Here is a 27,086-nt window from a genome sequence, read left to right as displayed (position 1 = left end):
AACAATTAATTGAAAATGTATTTTTATTTATTTCTCTAATGAAGCTCATTTCTTAAACTCTATACTGGGTTTCAGTAATAACTTAGAAGATTAAAAATTGTTGGTAGTATTGTCATTTACGCTGAGAAAGCTCCACCTTGATTGTCAGTCACTTGTTCTAAGCGTCGTCGTAACATCACATTCTGTACAGAAAATTTAAATATGAAATCAATTTTTTTGCTTTTCTTCTATAAAACCACAAAACTACCGAGTGCCTAAACATATTCTAGTTATTTGTAGGTGTATAATCTAAACTTGGGCATTATCTCGGAAACATCTTTTAAAATTTGACTTTGCAGTTCACAACAATAATATTTGTATGAAAAATAAAATTATTCTTAAACCATATTCGAATACAGCATAACTTTATTTCTCATAAGAATTGCATACAGAATTCACATACATGAGAGAAACAATATGTAAAACTAAGATTAATAATTAGAGTATAACGGTCAGTATCGCTTATAATTGAAATATACGGGGCTAAACTGTATGGTACCTCTTGAAGTAAATCTTCCTCCCTATCTGCAGCGATTTTCAGCATTTCCTTTGATTTTTCCAGAAGCATATCTTTATCGTGAATGATCCGTTTCAGATTGGTAATCTCAATTCTTAAAGAGTCTGAGTTTGTGTTGCGATTCTAAAAAAATAAAATGTAACTCCAAGAAGTGCTAGTCAAAGGAGGCCGCCCCAAAAAAGTTTTCTGGATAATGAATGAAGACGAGTCGATGGTGAGTGTTTTGATTGTTGGCGACACCTCGTTATCTCTGATTCGGTTGACCTAGTCTTTCTGTTTGACCAATTAAAATCGGTTAAGTTTTCTTAACATTTGGAGCAAAATAATATAAATAATGACGTCATCTTTTCGTCTTTGGTTTTATTGTGCAAACATAAATTATTTTGCAATGTAGACCAAAAACCTGACACGAGGCTAACGCAAAAGGGCTCTCGAGTGCGATGCGATTTTCAAAGAATAGAATGAAATGAAAATTATTAAAATATAAGTCTTTTGATATCTTTTGTAATTTACATATTATTTAATTAATTAAATTTATATTGCTACAGCTAATACATAGAAACAATTATTCTTAAATATATAGCTTATGAAAGACACTTTTCTGAAAATGCTTTTAAACAATTTGAACTTTTAGTTGGGTAAAATTTTTCGGATTTATTCGTATATGTTATTATGTAACCTAATTATAAAACCTTTTTAAACTATATTTAATAGTATTGTCATTTCTTAACATAGCTTTTACACATTAAGAAAACACTTTTTAAACGGATTGAAGCTATGTATTATTAACATAAACTTATTTACATAATATTAAATTTAAATTTTTCCAAAGGTTCGCGTGCTTTACAGCGTGCGTGGTCGGTGAATGTAGACAAAAGGTGTTGAATGTCAAAAGTATCAAAGTTACTAAAGGTTGTAAGTAGTTAGGTAGTAAGATAGTTAAGTATCAAGTACGCACGCTGTAAAGCACGCGAAACGTCGAATTTTTTTTAATTTAAAATTATGTAAATAATTATAAGTTTATAATAATAATATATAGCTTCAATCCGTTTAAAAAGTGTTTTCTTAACTATATTTAAATAAACAACAAATTTGATTATAAATGATATTAATTCTTACTCTATCCATAGAGTTGCGTCCACTTGTGGGTCGGGAGTCGGGTCGCTTAGAGATGGCGTGTGATGATTTTTGTTCCGCTTGTAATTTACTGACTAATCCTGAAAAACAAAATAATTTATTATTGACACGTGTGAAGGAGTTTTCAGCAATACTAAAATCTGATTAACTTAGCTATAGATTTTTGTATGGAAAATCTATATACCTATTTTTCTATATATATAGATGTCAAAAATGACAAAATTCCATCTGTCAAAAAGCGACAGTTACGAAAGTAAGGTAAAATGCCTGTGTACCTTTCGACCACAATTACCTCTTAATGTAAGAACAGTCTGTTCCAAGTCGTTGACTCGTTGTGAAGACGCAGGCGCACATTCTAAAGAACTCACGCGAAGTGATAACTGCACGTTTTCTTCCTTCAGCATTTCACAATAACTGGAATTGTATTACAATTAATCCGCTATAACGAGTTCAAATTAAGGTTAACGTAAAACATAACTAGTGAAAAACTACTTTCACTTATATTTTCATGAATCTGGAAAAAATGTAAATGTTTTGCTGTTAAAAGTAAGTGAATTCGAATTTCGCTCATACTCAAGTGTTAAAATCGCATTGAATTATGACATACTCAGCACTAAGTCTCGACTGCAAATCCAACTCTAAAACACTTTAAACACACTCTAAACATCTATGCTCATAATTTCTGAACGACTGCCTCAGATTGGGTATTTGTGTTAATTTTTCTTATTATAAAGTTCATGTAAAAGAAAACTAATAAAAACCCTTAATTACCAAAAAAAAAAATACGTCAATCACGTGACACAAAACATTTAGGGTAAGCCGAATCGATGATTGCTTAGGATGCATGATTTTTTTATAGTATAGGGTGCCTTCGTGATACCCAAAAAGGGCAGTCATCGCAGCTCATGAAAACGCATTTTAAGCGGTTGCGTTGCCGGCCTTTGAGGGAGGAGTATATTATTTCTTTAAACAATTGGAGGTCTCTTCTCCCAGACAATACCCCCACCGGAAGTCTATACCACAGTTCGCATTCTAATTAGAAAATTATATACTTTTGCCTGTCTATTCCAAATGGAATTTGGTCTGATATTATTTTTAATCGAAATATAATGTGTATATGTATTTATATAATTAAAGAATGACAATAAACACGTATCACACTTGACCTTTGTTTACAAGCATGATACGTCATAGGGACAGGTGCAATGCCATCTTGCCGCGTATTTGAGGATTCTCGAAAGTATGAATGTTTAATTTAAATCTCTAAACAATTAAAAATAACAAAAATTGTACAGATTCTATAGTCACTGATATGGTTTTTAATTCTCATCTCTATTTGGAAAATCAAACCTTTTCCAATATTCAAGTTCGGGCTCGTTATCGTGACTAGACTTGAGCGGAGATTTGATTTGAGCCTCAAGCAGCGCCGACTCCAGTTTGAGCACTTGTCCCTTGAGCGATGTTATTTCGGCCAACGATTTCTCGTATTCAGACACTAGGGGTTCATTACCCTGGAATTATTTACAAAATGTAAATTAATATTGGAAAAATGGAATATCTGTGTTCCGAAGAACTTTTTGGACCAGTTCACCTTCACGTTCCAAGACGGACCGCTTTTAAAGATACTTACCGCGCCCCAGCACTATGGATCCAGCTGCCATTCCAGGTTTCCCAACCATTACGTTAGGGACCATCCTACTACTAGTTGCAAATATCCAGGTGTTGCGGATGTCCATGAGCGGCGATAAACACTGAGCTTGAAGTTGCCAGTTCATTTGCCCATAAAAAAACCTTGCACATTACCTTCTCCGCAAACTCCAGTGCCACAATTCTTCTCTGTTGGGCTTCGATTCTTTCAACCAAAGCCTTAGTAGAAACGGGCGGCATCTCGCAGTAGTCTGGTCTTGCTGATTTTTCTGATGGTTCACAGTCATGTTTTTCTATAGCTAGGGTTTTTGTACCTGGATTTTTTTTATAAATTAAAAACCAATAAAATTATTATATTTTACATACGCAATTTCTAAAAAGCTCGTACGTCTTCGTAACCAGAAATGCGTATACGTACGCAAAAACTACGTAACCGATTTTAATAAAGCTTGGAGCGTCAATTTAAAAAATCAAAAGGTATGTTGATATGACTTTCAGCATCAAAATAAACTAACATAGAAGTTTAACACACACGCTTGGAAGCATAAATAAATCACCAATATAATGACAGCCTCCATTTTTTTGAAGTCTGTTAAAAAGACATCAAGGAGAACAAAACTGGATCTACACTTAGCCTCAGGTTGCAAACAACACGCCGTTATTTTTTAGGTCTAAAGCATTCCTTACTATGTCTTCCTGCACCGTACGATCAAGTGTTAAATTCGTACATAAAACGAAAATTCCATTGATAAGCCCTGATTAGAACACGATATAATTTTTATGTAATAGGAGGCAAACGGGCAGGAGGCACACTTGATGATAAGTGACACCTCCGCCAATGGACATTGCCAGAAGGCTCGCAAGTGCGTTGCAGGCCTTTCAAGAATTGCTAAGCTCTTTTCTTAAAGGATCTAAAGTCGAATTGGTTCAGAAATACTTTAGTGGGCAGCTGGTGGTGTGCGGCAAAAAATGCCTTAGAAAACGCTCAGTTGTGGCATGACGGCCAATACTGCTCAAGAACAGAGAATAAAATGTCATACTTTTTGCTTCTAATCTTGATAAAAGCACACGTTTTTCCTTCTCCAACCGCTGCATAGACGATCTCGCTAGATTTAAACTGGATTCAAGTTTTATAACCTCTTGGCATTTCTCTTCGTATTTCGTTTGCCAACGATCCGACGACTGTTGTGCCCTGAAAATAAATTTAGATTTTTGTATCTACTATTAACATTTTAGTAATCATGTTTTCATACTTACATTGGCTTTTACATTTTCTCTCTGTTTTGATAAGTTAATAAGGATTTATAATATAAATTAGTTGCTCCCGCGAACTTCGTTTCGTTCGCTTTCTATGTTTGTTACTTTATAACATGCAAGTGATGACAGAATACACTTGTTTGAGGATTTTAATACGTTTATGAAAAAGGATATTGAACTACCTCCTAATTTAAAAAATAAATTAAATAATTTCATTTCATATCAATTTCCTTCGTAATATTCGCTCTCGTCCCTATAAACAATATTATGCTACTACCACATATATAATGTCTATATGCTATTCTCACTCAAACATATTGTTACGAAGACGGGTCGACTGCAATGTTTCTAGTTTTTCCACTACTTAGAGAACTGTTTAGCAGGCTGTAATATGATTTCTGACCGTTTTAGGAGAGGGTCAATCACATATTAGAAAATTGTAATTTCCATAATGTTACCCTAGTTTTCAGGAAGCTGAAACATTTTTTCAGTCAGTTTCGGCACATGTCTAGTCGAGTGGTGCAGTTTTCAGGAGACCCGTTTTCAGGCCTAGTTATACCCCTTTGAGGGAGGAATATTCTAGACCGAACTTTCTAGGTGTGGGACAAGGAGGAAATGATACGAGAGGGAGAGAGGGAAGATTGGAACCTTCTCGAAGCTTGACTAAGCACTCTAGAACGCCGTACGACAAGGACAGAGCAATGTGCGAAAAAGACAAAGGGTACGGACGTTCTAGAATTGGGCAATCGCTACCCCGTAGCTATCGCGTATATTTTGTGCTCATAAATTCCTCATTGATTTATCAAGAAACCTTTGCAGAAATCTACGGCATTTTCTATCCGATCCCCTAGCTCGTAACAATATATTTATGTTTCCGAAGTGCACAATTGCTGAACTTTTTTTCAATTCCGATAACATATCTATTGTAAATTGACAATAGAAGGTGATTTAGCGATTAACTTTTACTTATAATCCACTCATAATAAACAATTTCAGTACTAACAAGAACTGACACGTTACCAAAAAATCGAAAGTTGATAAATAGAAATTAATGTTATAGTTTGTAATGAAATATAATAATGAGAAAACTAAATACTAAATTTTATAAGAACTAAATTCAATTATAATGTTTGAAGTTAGTATCGATAAAATTGGCCATAAACCTGCAATTGTATTTGTAAAAATATTAGCTACGTTATAATTGAAATTAATGAGTCACGTGTTTTTTTGAATTTTGTTATATGTAAGTATGGGGTAGTGCCGAGACTTGGGTTGTTGACCCAAAAGGTAGCATGCTTATGTGGGACTCCCATATGAACCACACCAGTGTCTCAAACACTTAAAAACTCGGTGAACAATACCCACTAAAACCTCCGGTATTTCCCGACTAGAGGCTTTGGGCTCGCTCTCGCATTCTACCGGGGCAAATACTTTTATACTTTTTAGGCAAATACTCCCGAAGGAGAATAATAAGAAAAACTTTTTTTTATCATACCTCTTCCATTTATCCCAAAGAGCAACAGTGGAATGCGCGTCTCTTCTTGCACTTGTCAGCTGTGCTTGTAATGAGGCGATTTTGTTTTGAAGCGTGGCTGATTCTACTGACGAGACTTTGTTACCGGATGTGCTTCTGAAATTTTATCCATCAGGAGATTAAATTTTTTTTATATTCAATTAAGTTTCATGAGGCATTCATGTTTTCTTGCTTAATTATTGTCGATTATGTCTCGACGTCAGAATCACGAACATTTGGTACTATTACCTATCTAGCCAGCAAATATATGGTTATACATTCGTAAAATAATTACACAAAAATAATTACTTTTTTTGTTAATATCCATATTTTTAGTTCGTTGTATTTATAATTGTAACAATAATATTAACCAGTAGCGGTACCTTTTAGGTCTGAGCTTCAGATTTCTGTATTAGTTTCGTAATAATTTATTTTTCTAATAGGCTTTGTGTGTCGACTTGTACAGCTAAGAGAGTTAAATGCGCACATATACACAACATCGTTTATGGAGTCTGGAATAAACCTACGACTTCAGTGATGAGTCGTACGCTAAAACAAATACAGTAATCTGAGTCCCAGAACTTAGGTTGTAGCGTCTTTTCTTTAGTATTTAAAAAAAAATTGTCGGCAGGGAATGTTTATATATATGTCGCAGATTCACCCAATTAATATTTGCAAAATTAGTGTTACTACCGTCGTCCGACATTATAACTCAATATTTAAACACAGTCAGTGCGCACATCCGGCGCAGGCGCCGATCAGAGAGCTGCTTCCGTCTGAACTCAACGATCGATTCTACGCACTACTGACAAATTGACAACTTACAACCTGTAAGATTTCGTGATGTTGCCATTCTAATAAAACGAATGGCATCGTGTTCATTTATTACGTAATCTCTAATATATATATATAAGTATATATAGGCATTTATTACTGATAAATGCCTTACACACCATCCGAAAATCCTGCAAACCTGGCCGGTTACATTTAATATAAAAACAATTATTCATTAAATACTCACATTCTAAATACTTGGTTTTTAAGATTTTGTGCGTCGAGACGTGCTCGTCGTTCTCTCCCAGCGAGTGCTTTTATTTGTTTCCGTAGAATTGCATTTTGTTTGCTGACTTGTTGTTTTTCCCTTCGTAACCTTTCTATTAACGGCTCCTGCCTGAAAGTGAATTAAATTGTTTTGTAATGCGTCAAAAATATAATGTCTACCCTAAAATTAAGCATCTACCCTCAAAATATAAAAATATCTAAAGGTAGAATAAAATCATTACCATATAGCTGTAGAACTGCTAGGAAACTTCAGGTCATCTTGGTCATTAAGATCGCCCGTTGAACCGAACTTCAGCTCCAGTCGGTCTGAGTCTTGATGTGAGATCGCGTCGCTCGCTTCTTCAACCTCCACAATAGCGGAGAGGTCAAAACTGGGATCATTTATCGAGATCATAGTTTGCATGTTAATTATTTGAGTCTGTAATTAAAACTCTAATTAATACAGCTTCATTGTTACTGTCAGTCTCGTCAAGTAGAAACTTATTGATAATAACAATTTGACTTAAAATGATTGACTTCCTAAAATCTTTACGGAAGTCATAGTCTCTAATATTATTAGGTCACCGTCTAATCATCTAAAATCTAGGCAGGCACTCAGGTCTCTTAGATACAAAAACTTGATATTGCAAGTACTAAGACAATACATATTGTTGCATGCTTTTCAATTAGTAATATTGAATATGGATTAAAATATGCCACACAGGAATAGAGAAACTATTTTTCTAATCTTTGTTATTACACTCAAATGACAATTGGACCAATGGAAAATGTCTTTAGTGAATCATCTTACAATGACGTTTACATTAAGAAACTTACACATGTAATGAATGTAAGTTTATGTTACTAAAAAATGTTTCTTAACCTTCCTGATTTTTCCAACCAGTTTTAGAATTAAAATCCCACATTTTACGTATTTTCGCAGTACTTGTACGCAGTTATTTATAGAAATTATTGGTTCGATCATTAAAATTAATTATTTTAGACTGATAATTTCAAAAAAGGTTTGTAATAAAAGGCAATTTTGGTGCCAGTAAAAAATCAGTCAAACAAAGCAGAAACAATTCTTAGCTTTAAAGTTTAAATAAAGTTATTTAAACCTTATACATTAATCATACAAATTCTTCAATTGACCTCTTTTTAACGTGTCATCTATATGTTTATGTATAATAAGTACAATAGAATATAAAAAAAAACAGAGCCAACACGGAGATAAAAAAGGAAACATTTAAACAATCAAACTACGCTTTATTTCCATCACAAAAGACGAGAGTGTCTTCTCCTTAATAGAAACTGTAATTAGTGTTATAGGACACTTTCTTATGTTAACTAAATTAATTAGCAAATAACATTAGACTTAAATTACTTATTAGTCTAAAGTTACGCTAGATCGTTATTAAAAAAACAAACTTATACGTTGGCTGGTAAGCAATAACTCACCTTAAGATTGTTGATAACGGAGCGAAGGTGTTCGATATGTGCGTCCTTTTCAGCCATTTGTTTTATGTGCAACGATTTTTGTTCTGCGAGCTTATTTCTTAACTCGACGTGTTCGCGCTGAGTTTCATTCAATTGCAGAAGCCAGTGTTCGTTCTCTGCTTTATATGAATCCACCTGTAAATTTATGTATTTATCAACAAAGAAACATAACTGACACATCACAAATACAAAAAAAAATACAGATAAGATTTTTTTTATTACAATTTGGAGTACATGCATAAAAGACAAAACTACAACAACATCGATTTTAAAAAGCGATAGAAAACAGAATCACAAAAACATATAAATATTGAAAAAGTGTTATAGCAATTACACATTATATGTATGAGGGCACGAATCCTGATGTTAGTATGCGTAATAGGTTAATCAAATGGAAGCGAAAAGACCTGGCTGGAACCGACTAAACTTTTATTAGACCGAGGAAAGCGGAGGATGTCAAGTCGGCAGTACAAATTTTTCAACGGATAGTGCAATCAATTAAAGTTCAGCGTTGAAAATAATATTACGAATGTATATCTTTTATGAGTTTAACACAAAAAAATCCTTTTCATACATGTATAATTTTCTGAAGTCTGGTAAAGCCGATTTATTACTTTTACATATAATATATTTATATAATTATGTCAATCTATAAGATCACGTAAAGGCAGCCAAAATCAGAAATGAAATGAAAAATAATTACATTGTGGAATGAATGTCTTATAGAAAATAAAAAAGCTAAAATGGCGATGGTCAGGGCACAAGATAGGAGCAAGTTGTGAGAAAGAGACACTGAATGACAGACCCGAGGTGGTAAAATAAAACGTAGACAGGACAGACAATAAAGGAATGATCTGCATATAAGGGATGTTGAAAGGGCCTGTAGAGACAATATTTTGTTTTATATTATCTATATTTAAAATTATTCTAACGTAACAGAAAAAAACAAGTCTTATTATTTACATAATGTCATCATATAATATAACGTAGAAGAAAATAATCTGTAAATTTTACTATCCGATAAATATCGGCTAAAGCGTTTTCACAAATTGCTAAATTATAGCATGGTTAAATTGAAGATTTAAGATTCTTTGTCGATAATTAGCTCGAATTATAACTCCTGTATTTTTAAATCCAAGAAGTATAAAGTACATAAGAGAGTAAGGAAGTATATATCCATACAGAATCATACTTAGCGCCAAGTCACGGCTCTGAATATTATCCTAATTCTTAATTAATTAATTAATCCAACCACTTGGAACAAAATAATGTACATACTTCTTGGTTGTGCCGCTCCTTCAGTTGATTGCTTAAGTGCTCCATTTTTGTAAGTCTTTCCGAAGCTAAATTTTTCCAACGTTCCAATTCAGCATTACACGTTTTCCTAAATAATTAACATGATTGTTTAACACCTTATTGCTCTTATAGCCTACTTCGGCTTCACGATTGGAAATTTATTTGTCAAATAAATATGTTAGTCTGGTTCTAATGGTAATTTTTTTGCAATTGTTCTAGTAAATTACAAAACAGGCTTTTATCTAATGAGCCAAGAAAGAGTTTAAAATAACACACACTTTCAGGATAATATCATTGTTCTGTCTTAACTTTGCTAAGAAATGATTATTTCAGAGAATCTCAACAATTAGACCCTGATTCACAGAAATTGAACACATATAAATTTTCCTGGAAATACACAATATTCATTATAAAATTCACACAATTCACTAACAGGTCCGACTCGCATGTATCCAATTCCGTGTTCAATTTAAAACATTTATCTTCTAATTCTGCAATTTTTGTATTTAACTTCTCCGGTACAGGTTTCTCTGAGACATTGTTTCCTTTACTGAAAATTTTACGTAATACAAGATAAGATTATCATAGCATCTAATTGATTAATGAGGATGAGGCATCGTTACAAAGGTTCTTCGGCCTTCAATTTGTATGCTCTCGAATAATTATAACATTTCTGCAAATGACGATAATTTATCTACTATAAATTTAATGGCAAAAAGTATTTCCCGACCCTCAACCGTGATCAAGTCAGGTCGTACGAATGATGGAGTTGCACCAATTATATTTTCTTTCTATTAGCGAAAAAGACGCTTACTACGTACAGGCGAACTTCGTGACCGTGACGTGTACGCATCCAAAACTCGACATGTTTCAAACACAGAAGGCTGCTCACCTGCTGCTAAGAAACAGAGACCCTTATAGGGTCACATAGCCACTAAAGTATAATTCTATTTATTTGTGTTTGGTCCCCCATTTACAAGAAATACATTGAAGCAATAGAGAACATTCAAAAAAAGTTTCTTAAGTTTTAAGGATTTCCGAAAGTATAGTAGCTACATTGATTCCTGCAACTACTTTAGAATCTCTTGAATAATAGACGTAAAAAATACGACCTAATGATTTTACACGCTATTTGCAACGGTTTAATTGACTGCCCTGACTTATTGTCGCTTTTACTATTTCACTCCCCTTCATCATACAATACAAGGCAAACCCAACTATTCCAAATTCCTCGGTCTAAAAAAAACTATTTACGTAACTCAGCCATGTATCGTAACACAAATTACCAGCAAATAGATATATTTAATGTCACTAAAAATGCTTTAAAAAAACTCACTCAACCATTAATAATGGCTTTGTTATTCTTACTTTATATTAAATATTTATTATAATTATCAATGAATCTTGGAACTTATAATTTAGAATTTAGTATAAATTTGTACTTTGTTATATTTTTTGTATAAATAGTTAAAACTGGGCTTTATGTTTATGGTTGAATGTGTATTCCCTTTTTGGCTTTTGTGTATAATGTAATTGTTTGAATGAGTAGCTGTAGGTATACTTTAATAAAAAATAGAAAAATTATCTGGAAAGTGCTAAACAGTGTAATAAATTTATAAATGAGGTAAATCAATAAAAGGTCTATTACCCTATGAATCACGAGAGGCAGTACGCATCAAGTATATATCACTTCTAAAAAATAAAATCTACTACAATCTCTTGAAGCACATACTTATCTAATTCTAACTGCAAAACTGCGATTTTCGTTTGAAATTCGTGTATTGATTTTGCAAAATCATCTCTCTCGTTATTCAACAAATTTTTGTATTCCTCTATAATATACTTTTTATCATTCTCAAGCTTTTTGATTAGTAGAAGGCTTTTATTTTCTTCATCAGTTTTGCTCTGTGCTCGGATAGTTTCGTTATTTCTTAAATCATTTAATTGTGTTTGTAATTTATCTGCTGTGGTTTGGAGATTCTGGCATATTACATCTTTATCTTTGTATGAATCCTTTAACCTTCTTAAATTCTCTTCTAAGTCACATTTTTCTTTCGTCAATTGATTTATGTTACTTCGTAATAGACTCATGTCTCGTGATTGTTCTTTATACGTGAGTAAGATTTCATTTAATTTTTGTTCGTATATTTTCTTGTCATTTTTTAAAGTATCAATTTGGTATTTGAGGTCTTTGTTAGCTTGATCACTAGCTTGTATTTCTTTGTTTTTTGTTTCAATGATTGTTTGTGTATGAACAGCTTTTGTTTCAATAATTTTCTCTTGAATTATTAGAGATTTTTTTTCACTCTTTGGAGATAATGTATAAGTTTCATTTCCTAAAATGGATTTCTAATTTAAAAGCTTTAGTCGAATGATTAGAATATACAGGGCTATTAGTAATTCGACTTATTCCCGTCAGCAGTTGATAAGGGTTGCAATAACGTTTGCCATGTTTATTTTGCTATTAGTTTTTTTTTAACTCAAAAATGCAACATCAATTTAAATATCATTTTTTATTCTGATTTATGAAAACGGTTAAACACTGGTTATCTATCAATAATAAAAAAAAACCGCTATCACTTGTCGAATTAAAAAAACCCAAATAATAATAAGTATAAGTATTCTGTATATAATCTATTAAAATTTATTTTCATATGGATTTAATGATTCCTTGTGTATCGCAATATCAAAATCGGTAGTGTAGTTATAACTTACCTTTTTCGTTCGATTCAGAATCAGACTGTACATCTTCCACTTCAACAGAACCGTCATCACTACATAGAGTATTAATGGTCTTTTCAAATGCTTTAGGTTTGAATCCCTGGTTGATTAAAAGTAGTGTTTTTTCTAATTTATTATACCGCTGTAGTAAATGATCACGTGACTGTTCGGTAGTAGCTATCTTTTTGTTGCAATGATCTAGTTCCAATGCTTTGGTTTTTTCCTGTAAAATTTGTATGTTTAAATATTTCTTTTTGTAGGACTTTATATTAGAGCATGATTTTTAAGGGCTCCTAGACGGGTCAATATTTTGAGTATGGTGGGGATATGTTGCCAAATATTTTTTGTATTTCCGATGAATGTTTGGCCGGAACGATCCCATTGCCATCGAAAATACTGCAATATTTCTCAGCCACATAATTGCCGTCTTGCTTTACGGCTGAAGTTCGTCCCTTTTTCATACAAAATGCTAATACGAGAGGTAAAAAACGGACTTTTTTTTTGAATTGGACGTTTAATAATATTGTAAATACATACCAACATCATGTATTTTATTTTATGTGGGCAGGCATCCCCACATTTTGGTTTCAAATTCAGTATCTGATCGCAAACTGTGTGTTTAATCATCAAATTATTCCGTATGTCTTCAATATCGTTTAACTTTGCATCAACTTCAATATTTTTGCGATATAATTCTTCTACACTTTTTAAATAATTCTCTATCGAAATAGTTGGTATTATTCCCTGATATTGATTCCTTAATACTTCTATTATATCGATCATGTTTCTGTAGTTAAATCATATTTAGTTATGAAATGAAAAAAAAATTGTCTTCTATACAATTAATAAATATTAAACTGGTGTCTAAAAATAAATTTTTACCAGGTTAAAACGCAGTTTAAAATGTCTGTAAATATCCTATATACTCTTTAGAAAAACAAAAACGAAGCACCTTAGTAAATTTAGATTCCAAAGTCGATTTCACTTCGAAGATTATTAACATGTATTGCAATGTCGGGAAAGATTTATAATTTTAAATTCAGGGATTTTATGGCGATACAACAATAAATAAAGAGAGATAAACATACAAACCTATTTCTAAAGTAATTATATAGGGGCTGTTAAAGTATTACGTAAGCACTAAAGGGGGGTTCTTTTATTGTCTTATTTGGTGATTACGTCAACAGTAATTATTTACTTTTTTACACGTATTACCCACACATTGTCTATGCTTGAACGCGACATGCATTTTCAAGAATTCCTAAAAAAATGTATACGTTTATGTACTATTATTTTTGAGAGCTGAGCTTACTTTTGCCGACAAGAAGAGGCATGGGGGGGGGGGGGATAAATTTCAGTCAATCTGCTTACGTAATACTTGAATGGTAATAACTAACTATTTTATTTAGAATTAACATTTACCTGAATTGGAGATTATTTCGTGTGACATAAATATCAAATTTCTTCTGTTGCTTACGTAAAATGTCCTCTACGTCTAATCTGAGTTTTCTTTCCTTATTATATGATAATTTAAGACTTTCCACTTTATGCAAGTTTTCCGTCGCTTGCAAATGACATATTAAAATTTCGTTGCTTAGTCTACAAGTACAATATTATAACATAAAAATTTGATATTGTAGTGTTTGATATTTACAAAATTTATTAAAACCGACAAAACTCTATCTGCCTCATCCATACATAATATAGAAGATTTAAGTTTAAGTAATCTTCACGTTACTTGATCTTTAGAAAAGTTTTATACGTATAAAAATTGGACTAAAACTATCATCGTGTTGGTTACTATGGTAACGATATTTTCTTCACGATTCTTCTATGCGATAAAAGTATTATGTCGTATTCCCAACGCCTCAACTCCCATATCTTTCCTGTCTCGTCTCGTACCATTGGGAAGAATACATAAAGCAAGCAGGGTATTAGGATAGCCAATGACAGAGCAACATTTCGATTCCTTTGTCGAGAGACAAGCTGATTAGTTACAAGTTACGTAATGTAAATTATTTGACGTCCTTCACATCAACGCAACGCAAACACTTAGTTTTGTATACCACAGCCAGGACATACAACGATCACTATTAAAGCTTTATTTAAGCTATTACGTTTAAAAACAGTATTCAGAACGCTGAAGAGTGGTTATCATGAGCATCACTGAAGCACCGGAATTATGTATAGTTAGTTCAATGTTTTAAATTTATTCTTTTTTCTTTCCTAAGCTTCGTAACTGTCTGAACCTTTTCGTCTATATTTAGCTGTTTTTGTAGAATAATTATTTTTTAAATAAAGTAAAGTACAGTAAAGGATTTGTTTTAGTCTTTGCTTAATGGATTTATATAACGTTTCAAGATCATGTTGGCTTGTAAGATCAGTGTAAGGTCCATACAAATCCTTTAATTTTAGTTTTTTTTTAAACCTTACCTTGATACCACTGCATTTTGGCCACTTGATTGTAAGTCCAATATTTGATGTCGTAGAAAGTCAAGTTCTACATCTGATGTTAATTCCTTTTGAGTATACGCTTGTAACTGAAATCAAAGCAAATCTCAAAGGAATTATTGTGTTGTTAAGTTATTTATGTATATATTTTAATAAAATTACGAAAAAAATTAAGTATCTAATAAAACCCGAGTAAAATAAATAAAAATTATTGACGAAATGGCATAAGTAGGTTATTGTTCAATTTGTACTAATATTATTAACAGGAAATTTGAATTTTTATAGCGAATGTATTAAAAACTAAAAATTCTTTTACCGATGTATTGCTGCTAATGAGGGTTTTTTTTGGGACTGGCAGTCTTTTATAATGATTTTTTTTTCAATCTTTAAGTGTATTCAAATTCATGAGTACTGTTGTCTCAGTGGCTTCAGCGAACGATTTCCATCCGTGGTCGTATATTCGAACCCCGGCTGGGCAACAGTACTTTCTGTCTATGTGCGCATTTTACACGGGCTCGTGTCGTGCGGAAACGGGCATGCCCTTAAACCTGCTTTATACTTGCGGCTCGTTTGGGGTGCCTACAATTTCATTTATTTCATGTGAAATACCTGTGTGGTGACGAGGTCCAACTCTGAATTGAGATGTTGACAATGTTCTTTAAGAGATTTATTTTCACCTGATAGTGTTTTTAGATCTTCTTTCATCGATTTCACCTCTTCGTTTGGTAATGAAGATGACAGTGTATTTCTGAAACAAAACAATTAACATATACTTTGATATAGTTAAAATTCATCGTAACTAATAATAATAAAATAAAAATTAGTTTAAAGAAATATAAACCCCGATTTACAACGTTTTAATACGAAAGTGAATGCAAGATAAGTTTCTTTGTAAACAAATCAAACAGGAAGAAAAAAAAATATTTTAACTTTATAGGTAATATGCGATAATATCGGGAACTTTTTCCTAGGGCTGTAAAACGTGTAGTCTGTGCGGAAACAGAACGAAATAGGGTTTAAAAACCTTTTTTATGACGTCATATTATTCGACAGCTATCGTGATACGGAATATGAAAAAAAAATCGTGAATAAAATGACATAGCAAATGACAATTGTGTTAATAATAAAACTTTATTCAGTAACTAGTCTCCACTCTATGGAGTTGTTGTGCTTAACTAAATTACTATTGTATTTGTTAAAAAAGCTTTCTTAATGTGTAAGAAAAACACTTTTTGAACGGATTAAAGCTATGTATTATTAATAAAACTTATAGTTATTTACCGTCGAGTCACCGTGACCACGCACGCTAAAAAGCATGCGACCCGTCGAAAAAAATTTGAATATAAAATTATGTAAATAACTATAAGTTTTAATAATAATACATAGTTTTAATCCGTTCAAAAAGTGTTTTTCTAAATTACTATTATTCTGTGGTAGATGGTTTCAACCAATTTATTTAAGAAAGATGGAACACTAAGTATGTAAGACTACTTTTACATAATTAGTGTTACATCTCATAAAACTATTATGTATATATTCTGGAAAGTATTCCAGTTACGTAATAACAAAACTTACATAAATTGATTTTGTGCTTTTTGAAGCTCTTCTATAGTTGTGTTCAGCTGTTGTATTTCTTTGGTCTTACCGTGTAATTCATTTGATAACAAAACGAGTTGTTTTTGAGCGATCGATTTTTCAATCTCAATCATATGACTGCGTGAGTTTTCGATGTTACCTAAAAAAACTATAGATTAAAGGCCATCCATTTACATGGAGAGTTTCTCGTCTCGAAGGTACGATTATCGAAAGAATGTAAAAAAGTTTCTTCGCCTAAACATTCACACTTCTCGCTCTTCCACTTTGGCGACAATTGCCAAATTTGGCAAACATTGGCAAATTTTGTCCGTGTAAACAGAATTTCAAAAGCAATAATCGTAGAAGAAAAAACCTGCAAACTTAAAAAAGACAAAGGCCCACCCACTAACAAAGTGTCCATGGGCTACGGCAGCTATTTCTTAGACTTGTTTATCTTATTTAAAAAAATACCATTTCTCATTTGATCCTCAAAATTCTTCATGATATCTGCTTTAGTTTTTTTCAATTCTGCCGAAAAATCCACACTTTTCATACAATTACTGGTATTATTTTCAATTAATTTCCGATATTTTAAATTACACTCATTAAGTAAATTATTTTGCCTCCAAAATACATCAATAGGTATTGATTGACGTAATCTATCCGTTATACTAATTATAACCGCCATTAAATCTTGTACTTTTCTCTCATAATCAGAAATGGTTATAAGAGATTCCTTTTTGCTGTCCAAACATTCATTTCTTAAATTTTCATTCAATGTCCGTAAATATTTGTAATTCTCTTGCAAGAAATTACATTTTAAATTAATCGCCAGATTTGAGTTTTCAACGAGTCCTGGCGATGGTTCACTTATGTCGTCTTGTATTTCCGCTTTTAGTTTAACTATTTCTATTTTATAGTTTTCTTCTTGTTTGAGCCACTTATATTTTTCTTCTTTAACCGTAATAACTAGATTAGTAAGTTTTTCGTATAGTGTTTTAAATTTATTTTGGAAATATATTAGGCAATATTTAATTTGGTTTTCATATATTTTTTCTCCCTTTGCGAGTATATTTTGTATTTGTTCTGTGTCTTCAAAATCTGTATTGTATTCGGTATCTAATATCCAGGGACCAAATTCGCCATCACTGAAGTTTACCGATTCCTTTTCAGTCTCTACATTAGACTTGAGTTCCGTTAATTCCTTCTCTAGATCAATAGCTTTTTTACTTTCTTTAGACAGTTGATGCATTACTTGGAATGTTTCTTTCCTGAGAAATTATCAGAAATATGAATCACAGGGTTGCCATGGCTAACAATTTAACGCTTTACTCAAGATTTTTATAAAATAGACTCCATTTTAATTATAAAATAAAAAACCAAATACACAAAAACAAAAGACATCTAATTGATAAGCTCAAGAAAAGCTTAATGAGTTAAAAAGGGAAAGGTTTGGTATCCTCTAAGAACAATTTTAGTACAATATTTTAAATCTGAGGTCATCATTTCGTAAACTCATTTTTTTAATATGTAATTTTTGATATCTACACAGTTTAGGCGTGGCGAATTTTTTTTAGTTTTCGTATGTAAAAGATAGATATATATATAGAATAATTATATATATATATAAGATATTTAGAATACCTAAAAAATTTCTACGCAATTCTTCCTTAAGACCTATTTTACCTGGATTCATGTAAGGCAGTTAGGAGTGCATCCCTTCCACCGAGCGCAGTCCTCAATTCCAAGACCGTCTTCATATGAGGAGCAAACCAACCAGCTATCTTACGAGCCTCCATCGACTGTAATACTGAGTCTAGACTTGGACACTCCAATGTTAGAATACCGGAAGTTGTAGTACCTGAAGTAACATAATTATGATGCCCAAAAAAAACCTAACGGCTTATTGTAATTTCGTCTCATTCTTTTAAATTATATTTACGTTATGTGTAACAGAGATGGGTACTTTAGTAGTAACGGTGAAATTATTATTTTTTTTAAATAAAAAAGTTATATTGAAATTTACATTCAGTACCAGTCCCAGTCCCAGTACCAGGTGTTAATATTTTATTGTTGATTAACTGTGCCGTGTGTGTAAAATGGACTATACACTATTTTGTACATAAGGGCATCTCCGCATATTTATGTTAAACGAACTTTATTTTTCATTACAAAAAATGTATTATTGACATATACGAACGAGATACACGTCGGCATCAAGAAAACTAACCATCCAACTTACCAGGTCTAGTGTAGTTTTATTTCTAGTTAAATATAGATGGTTAATGCATTTTAATGCGCTTACTGACACACTACAACCAGTAAACCTACCACGCAACTTCAGTAGCGTTTCTGATTTTAATATAGCTTTCGTACCATGTAAATTGGTATTGAAGTAACCTTGCTTGTGTCATGCAAAGAAATGAAATTAAACCTAAATACGTACTGTTATCCTTCAAACAGTTTAATATCTCAGACAAGCTGGAACGTAGAGCTTCGTTCTCCTCAAGGATTCTTTGATAATCATCAGGCTCTTGGGTAATGGATGAGACGGGAATGTCACCTTGATCGAGGGATTTATTCCTAAAATTCAATTGGAATCATTCTTTTATGAACATGCTACGGCAACGTTGGCAGGTTAGCTGTATTAATATTCATAATATAGTATAGTTAGGAGTTGATATAAGCGTTTTCTATAAATGTGATTGCTTGAAATTTAATTATAGGGAGGTAATTTTAAATAGTTAAAACGCCTCTGCGAAGATATTGTTATAATTAGATTATTGAGTTAAAATATTAATATATAAATAAGTGACCAGTGGCGCTACGCTTTCAGGTCTGGGGCTCAGATTTCGTGATGATTTGTTTTCTCTAATAGGAAAGTAGGTGATCAGCCTTCTGACACACGCTGTCGATTTTTTATCGTATGCAGGTGTCCTCACGATGTTTTCTTTCACTATACGTATGTAATATATGCACATATAAAGACCATTGGTGCACAACCGGGGCTCGAAACGACGACCTCAGGGATAAGACGCTCAATCTACTCTTACACATGATTTTTATAATTAAGAAATAGATCTTTCAAAATTGTTTTTTTAATAAACTATTTTAATAGTTTCCGGTATGAGTCACTCAACCCGCTATAAAATGAATAACTTCTTAAATTATTACAATTAAAATTACCTATTCTGCTTTGAACACGAATCTTCCATACCATCGTCATCATTCAAGATTGTATCCAGTTTTTCCTTTGGATATTGCATAATTTTGAGAACATTAACCAATTTTGTTATTCGTTTATCGTTTAAACGGTTTTCAACTTCCATATTTAAAAGTTTATTTTCAATTTCCTTTAATTCCTGTGTCAGTGTGACGTTCTCTTGTTTCGTATCGTAGTACACTTTTAGAAATCCAGTTGTATTGACTTTTTCATTTATAGGAAGATTGAGTTGTTCCCTGAAATTTAATTTTCAATATTTCATAAATGCTGTTTATTTATTGAGGGATACTCGCTGTTGGCGTTAAGGGCCTTTACAGTTAAGCTAGGGTTGTCTAGCATAGCTCTGCCTGAAGAGCAGCAGTCGGAAAAAATTTGTTAGTGCGATTCAGTCATCCTACAGTAGCTGCAGAATATAAGTGTCGCAACCAAAGACGTGAACATAACACAAGGACGCGGCAATATCAAACAAAAGCGAGCTATCTTCTATCAGCTGAGCTAGCTTATAAGTATAAACGACACAAAACAGAAATAAATTTGTTATGTTCCTTTCATGACTTTTTCGTCGTTAATAGAACCCAGGTCCTCCGAGTTATAGGTTGTTAACTATGATGATACATTTATATCACAACTCATTGGTAAAGCATCACTCCTGCTTTGGGTAATTGTTAGTTGCTTGTACTAACCTCATACTTTCATTTTCAATTTGTATATCATTTAACTTTTGGTTAAGACTATTAACCTCTTCAACTAGGGACTTAATTCCATCATCCTTGACTCTTATCTGTTGTTTCTTGTTTTTTAATCCATTTAAAAGAGTTCTTATACCATTGTCTGTTTGCAATAGTTGTAACTGAGCTGTGATTTCAGCAAGCTACGACAGAAGAATAAGAAATATAGGATTGAGTCTCAAGCTAGATAGTATGGTAGTATTAAACATTGATATTTTAGTGGGTGCTTAATTGTTCATAATTCCCATAATAAAATGTCATGAGTCATATTAGATTGAAGTAACTATAGATATCTCTTTCTATCACAATATTCATAGAGGTGAAGAGAATGAAACAAATGATTAGTGTAATTAAACAGTGGTAATAATACCAAGTATAAGTAATAAAACCTTCAGGTTTTTTTATAAAAAAGATAGACTTTTGTAAATGCTAGGCTATGTAATTATAAGTGATGTGTGTGTAGAGGGCTGTATTTCTAATATACAGCACAATTTATGTTAGGAGGACTTGAAAAAAATTATCTATAGATAAACGGATCAAAAAGTGAAATGTGTGCAATAATTATATAATTTGAATTATCTCTCTCTAGTATAAAATAAGTAATATAAAAAACAAGAAACCTGTAAGCCATTTGTAGCCTTTTACTAAAAGAAACATAAGTGATCTGAGTAGTAACTCACCTCCTTTTCTCTTAAAGCAATCATCTCTTCTGCTCCATGCAACGAACATGTCAACCTCATTATTTGTTTTTGTAAGGTTTTAATTGCATTTTTTTCTTTTGTATCTTTAACATCAACATTTTTTTCATGTTCACAAGGGCTGACTTTCATATTCTTTTTGTGATTATGATTTTCCTTTTTTAATATATTAATGAGTTCCGCTGACTCTAACATTTGTCTTGATGCTTCCTCTAGTTTTTCTTGCAATTCTTTAACTTTTAGTTCTTGGTTGTCATGCTTAAAGTTTAAATTGACATATTATGTCAATATACATTAAAGAATATTTAAGTTTCTTATACATTAAAGAAACTAGCATTTAACACAAATAGAAAGACAAGACAAGACAGATAATAGTTTTATGAATAAGGAGGTAATTGTTTACAAGTTAAATATTTGAAAGGCTAATTAATGATCCAAATAGATAGTGAAAACTAAAGTTAACTTGTTAAAATAAAATAAAATATGAAATTACAAGATATATTAATATACTAATAGAAGTTTGATGAGTTTGAATGTTAAAATTACAAAAAGTAAATGTACTGTAAACAATAACATCATATAAAGAAAACTAATTTTTACCATTACATTGAAGCAAATCAATTGTTACATTAATAAAATGCTATGTTGTTTTTATTTTGTAAGTAATTTCAAATGATATTCGCGTAAATAATAATACCATACTTGTTTTGATGGGGAACCGTTGTTCTTTAGTTTAGCAATTTCCTCTTTTTGATTAATATTTTCCATTGTCAATTGTTTTATTTCATTATTTTGCTCTTTGATAATATCCTAAAACAATTACATATTTAAATTATTTTTATATATTATCATAACATTAATAACTACATATATAGAGTAGTATTGTTGAAGTTACCTTAAATTGTTGAAGTTTTTTTTTTAATTCTTCCTGGACTCCATTTTTCTTTAAACTGTTATCTTGTATTTTTTTGTTTGAACTTTCAATATCTACTTTGTAGCGATTCTTTTCTTCTTCAGAATTTCCTAGAGCAGCTTTATAATAATTTAAGTATTACATTGTTTTTAAATGGTATAAATTCCTAATAATTTATTAATTACGAAATTGTAAGTGAAATATACTTACTTTTTAATTGTGAACATTCACTGTTAAGTGTAAATAGCTGTTCAGTTAAATTTTCAATAACCAATGTGGATTCTTTAAGTTTTTCTTTAAAAACTGACAGCTTTTCCTTAAATGTAACATTTTCTTCCTCAAGTGTCTAAAACCAACCAAGAATTTATACATTATTATACCTTAATGTCTTTGATAAAATTGTTATATGGATTGTTGTTTAAGGATTCATCAGGCAACAGGATAGCTAATGTTATCCAGCCTTACTGAAGAAGTCAATATCTTCGATGTTGCCTAGCCTGTAACGGTTTTCGTTAAACATTGTATATACAAATATCAACTTGCAAAAATAAACACTTTTTACTTGTTTAAAACTCATGGTAGAAGGTAATATTTGTAGTTTATACGTAAATTAAATTAGAATTAAACAAAGTACGAACAACTGCGGTAATCGTTATGGCAAATTGAAATTTGAAAATAATATGAAGTTAGGCGTTTGCTCCTAACACAAGTTATATTATTTAAGAACGGCGAGTCCCGGATTGGATATAGTTTCTTAGGTAAATTACAAAGCAAGCAAAATCACGGCAAAGTATTTCGTTTAACTGCTAATCAGGATCAAAAACGAATTAAATTTAATAATCTTAACATTTGTATCATTCAAATGACATCCACAAACATAGCATTAGTCCATGCAGGAATAAAAATCACCTCTAAAAGGAGCGCGCTTATTTTTAAATAACATTAAATTTTTAAATATAATATATAATTACCGTGAATTAAAATTAATTTATTTACACTTCATTACATTTATTAAAAGAACAACAAATAAATAAGGGACTTAACGGACGACCTTATTGCAACAAGCCTACCTACCAACCCTCAGAAAGGAAAAAAACAAAAAACAATATTGTGGATAAAGAGCAAGAAGCGCATAACTAAATCTTATAAAAAAATATAAAATCACCAACCTTAATCTAAAATAATACAAAAGGAAATTGTAATATAAATTAAGAACTAAGAAGCTAATCGCACGGATTCATGCAATACAAAAGAATAACAAATACAAGAATTACAAAAGTCATGATTGATCAGGATAGGATATGGTTAAGTTGAAGGAGATGACCGCCACGAATCGACTAGCCACCTGAGCTGCTTGCGGAATTTAGACACATGGTAATATTTCCAAAGAACAAATATAAAACGTATGCAGAAATTATGTGGGCGATCGATCTTGTCCAGCAGCTTTTCATTTATATCATTCAGAGGTACATGAGTCCGCATAATCATGAAGGAAGGAAACAGATAGGAAGAAAATTAGAAAGACGTCTCATATCATTAGAAGTGGCGTAAAGTTTGCGCCTCATTTCCATTACGTGATGACCTCAGAGTAACATTAAGTTTTTTAGCAGCCTTATTGAAAGCCAAGGCCACGCCGTCAAGGTATCTGGCGAGGAAGCTGAGCCCATTTGACCCATGACATAAAGAAATGGCTTCCGATGATGATGACTTGGCTTTTGGCAAGATTAATTTTCAGACCAAAGTCTTAACTCCAATTGTCAGTCGCCAGAGGAAGTTCATCCAGTATAGACTGAACGCAAATTTGGAAGTCATCATAATTTACATTTACACATTAACATATTTTATCATTGTTTGGTAACACAGTATTTTTTTTTAAAGTCTTACCTTTACGTCATTTAGTAGTTTTCTTATGTGTCTATTCTTTTTAACTACTTCGTCTTCAAGTTGTGCAATAGCACCCATTTCTGACAAAGCATCGCGACTAGATTCACTATCTTCTTCCATATATTTGGTTTTACGACGTTCTAACTCTGCAATTTCTGAATACAATTTCTCCAATATTTCTTTGTTAGCTTTAACCAGTTTGTCATGATGGGATATTGTTTCTAAAGCGCCTGAATCACTCACAGGAGAATCTAAGAAAAGTACAGATACAGATAGAAAATGCTATAAAAAAATGTGCAACACGTTCGTTGACAACATCGCGTAAATTTATCATACACTGTAAGTACTGAGTTCCGGTGCACAGCGGTTAATCAATTAATTAACCGTAAATGTCATTATTGCACAATTTATATAATTGATTATTATAAAAGTAATCAATCTAAGTCAATAGTATCCTTTAAAAGTAACATACCCATTGTGACAATTTTTTCTTTAGCCTTCCCGTATTTCCGCTTAAGCGTTTCCACCTGACTGAGAAGACTGTGTACCTACACCAATCAATCCACCACACAAAATCACAATTGAACGTAATGCAAGCAAATGTTATATTTCTATAAAATTCATATGTAACTCTATCTTTGAATCAACAGAAGGTTTTTTTTACTTCATAGATGTTTGATCGCTTTTTCTTTCAGGGTTTAGAACCAATCAGAGAAACAAAGGGCTTTGTTTTCCTCTCTTGAAAGTGGAGATATTTTTGGTAGAATACAAAATCATTACAAGTTTTTACTTTAGAAAAAAAAACTTACCTGTTCACTTTTAAATTTCAACATATCTTGGGCAAGTCTAAATAATGATTTTAAATCGGAAAAGTTCAGTTCTATATCATCAGCTTCCATCCATGAGAGGTTTTCACAAAGTTTTTCTTTATCCGTCTGCTTTAATTCTTTTTGAGAGTAGTTCAGAATTTCTCTCCAATCTGTTTCAACCATTATTAGGGTTTTAAGTAATATTAAGACTCTATGTAAATATTTATATTAAGTTATTTAACTTTTCGGGTTAAAAACTTAATTATAACTTGTGTTTACTGTGTGTCGTTGCTAAGAAACGATGACATTTTTATTATTATTTAGGTTTTTTTATATTGGCGCCATCTAGTTTACAATTTATAAGACACGCTTGAACATTGGTAATGTATTTGATGTAAAATAAATTACCGCTCCAGTAAGGCTCAATTAATTTGGGTAAATTTATTGTTCAATAGACAATCCTAATTATAGAAGCACTTTTACAGAAACACAATTTTGGAATATTCTCATATTACGGAATATTGTGAGGTATACAGTTTTTGCAGGTATTTCGTAAGCTTTTAAGCGGTACTGGAACGTGCGTAATTTTTACCTTTTTGTCAAACTTGCAAAGTTACGTGTTGATTAAAGTCTAAATAAAATTTATATAAACTTACTTTGTGTATTAGCTAAAATACATATTTATTAATTATTTCTAGGAGATGATCACTAAAAATAGGTAAATGGGGAACTTAGTGAAATATTTAAAGTATCAAATATTTTAAATGGAAAATGTCACACCTGTAAATTAATTAGAATTGGAATATTGCGTTTCTTCTGTTTAAAGTTCTGATTTGATATGGTAACCTCGTGCCTAAAATTTCGTCGATAAAATTCATTTCACGAGCCTCGATTGGCGCTGCACTAGTCGCCACGTAAAGGTAAATAATACAACAAATAGAAAGATTATATTTATTAGATGTGTCGTTTATGAAACAATAGCCGTTAATGACGATATACAGAGGTGTCAACAACAAATAAAACATTTGTGCTACTAAAATAAATTAACATGAGAACAACAACTATAGGGTTAAGAACTAAGACATCTAAAATCCTACATAGGGCGAGAAATGTTTTTAATTATAGGAAGTTCGATAAAATATAAAAGTAATAATAAATAATTAGAGGATTTCAATATAAATAGAAATAGGCATAAATCGACTAGGTACATAGTGTATATCAGCGTAAAATATTACAAGCTCTTACATATAAAATACATAGACATTTATTTCCATAAAATTACGATATAATAATGTATTGTCAAACGTTGCCAAGTTACTCGCCCTATAACTAACGAATATATTGAGTATTGTATGGTTTTATGGTAACCAACACAAACAAACTTTATATACAATAATTTATAAATTAAACATTTTTTAGAAAATTTTTAGTTGAAAATGAAAAGCCAATTGTGATGCCAATTTAACAAAATGTCCAACTTAAAAGATATTAAAGTTCGAATTTTGTAAATCTTTTTTTTCTTTATTCGCGACTAAGGCAAAATTTATTAAAGTTAGTATGGATTAACCACGCCCAGCTACGCTCTTTTAAAAAAACATTTTAAAAGATGAGCTCATAATAAATAATTACATCTAACACACGTCTCATGTTATTTTGTACACTTATACATTTTAAACATAATTATTCAATAATCAAACTCTTTGGAAAAATAAAACAACTTTGGAAATAAATGGTATGATTTCAAACTGATACTTACAACGATTTCCTAAATTATTGTGCAGTGTTAGGATCTTAATGGCGAAATTAAATTGATAAATAACGAAGTCATGGGTTGATTTTGGTAACAGTACATTAAAACATCTTGTAAACAAATGTCAATATGTGACACATGCCGCGACTACTAATTGTGACGTCATTTATTAGGATCAAAGGGTTTTTATTTAATGATATGGCGTTACAAGAGTTCATCTCAGTTTGCGCGTACAAAGCGTAGCGCGTCGCAGCCGCCGAAGCAGCGAGGTCGGCCGCTATCAAATGCGCTCCACGTAGTTACCTAGAGAATTGAGGGACAATTTATATACAAATAAAACCGCGAATTAATTACACTATTAACACAACTCAGTGAAGATTGATTTTCAGT

The 27,086-nt window shown here is 31.7% G+C and overlaps 2 protein-coding genes across 7 annotated transcripts in view; both read right to left on the bottom strand.

Moving 5' to 3' along the window:
- Positions 1–15: 15 nt before the first annotated feature.
- Positions 16–25,151, bottom strand: LOC123720459 (centrosomal protein of 290 kDa). The gene is made up of 32 exons (XM_045677072.1): positions 24,947–25,151; positions 24,610–24,685; positions 24,138–24,388; positions 22,464–22,599; positions 22,236–22,372; positions 22,043–22,150; positions 21,323–21,598; positions 20,598–20,785; positions 19,878–20,150; positions 19,138–19,274; positions 18,378–18,552; positions 17,163–17,962; positions 16,692–16,851; positions 15,726–15,864; positions 15,099–15,205; positions 14,088–14,264; positions 13,203–13,452; positions 12,660–12,888; positions 11,677–12,280; positions 10,378–10,494; positions 9,927–10,032; positions 8,610–8,783; positions 7,394–7,590; positions 7,132–7,281; positions 6,093–6,227; positions 4,381–4,532; positions 3,497–3,654; positions 3,044–3,204; positions 1,986–2,107; positions 1,676–1,773; positions 539–679; positions 16–182 (listed from the first exon to the last, which is right to left on the bottom strand). The coding sequence occupies exons 1-32, from the start codon at positions 25,127–25,129 to the stop codon at positions 117–119; spliced, it is 6,183 nt and encodes a 2,060-aa protein (XP_045533028.1). The 5' UTR covers positions 25,130–25,151; the 3' UTR covers positions 16–116.
- Positions 25,152–25,883: 732 nt separating this feature from the next.
- LOC123710488 (sorbin and SH3 domain-containing protein 1) overlaps positions 25,884–27,086 on the bottom strand; it is a 111,314-nt gene continuing 110,111 nt past the window's right edge. For all 6 annotated transcript variants that reach the window (XM_045662500.1, XM_045662473.1, XM_045662482.1 and 3 more), the window contains one exon: positions 25,884–26,999. In XM_045662500.1, the coding sequence (XP_045518456.1) occupies positions 26,977–26,999 (23 nt within the window). In that variant the 3' untranslated portion in view covers positions 25,884–26,976. The remainder of the gene's footprint in view (positions 27,000–27,086) is intronic.

This window comes from Pieris brassicae, chromosome 1, assembly GCF_905147105.1.
Source record: "Pieris brassicae chromosome 1, ilPieBrab1.1, whole genome shotgun sequence".
In the NCBI taxonomy this organism is placed as follows: Eukaryota; Metazoa; Arthropoda; class Insecta; order Lepidoptera; family Pieridae; genus Pieris; species Pieris brassicae.
Note: the sequence above shows the minus strand (reverse complement) of the source record. Positions and strands in the feature narration are given on the sequence as shown.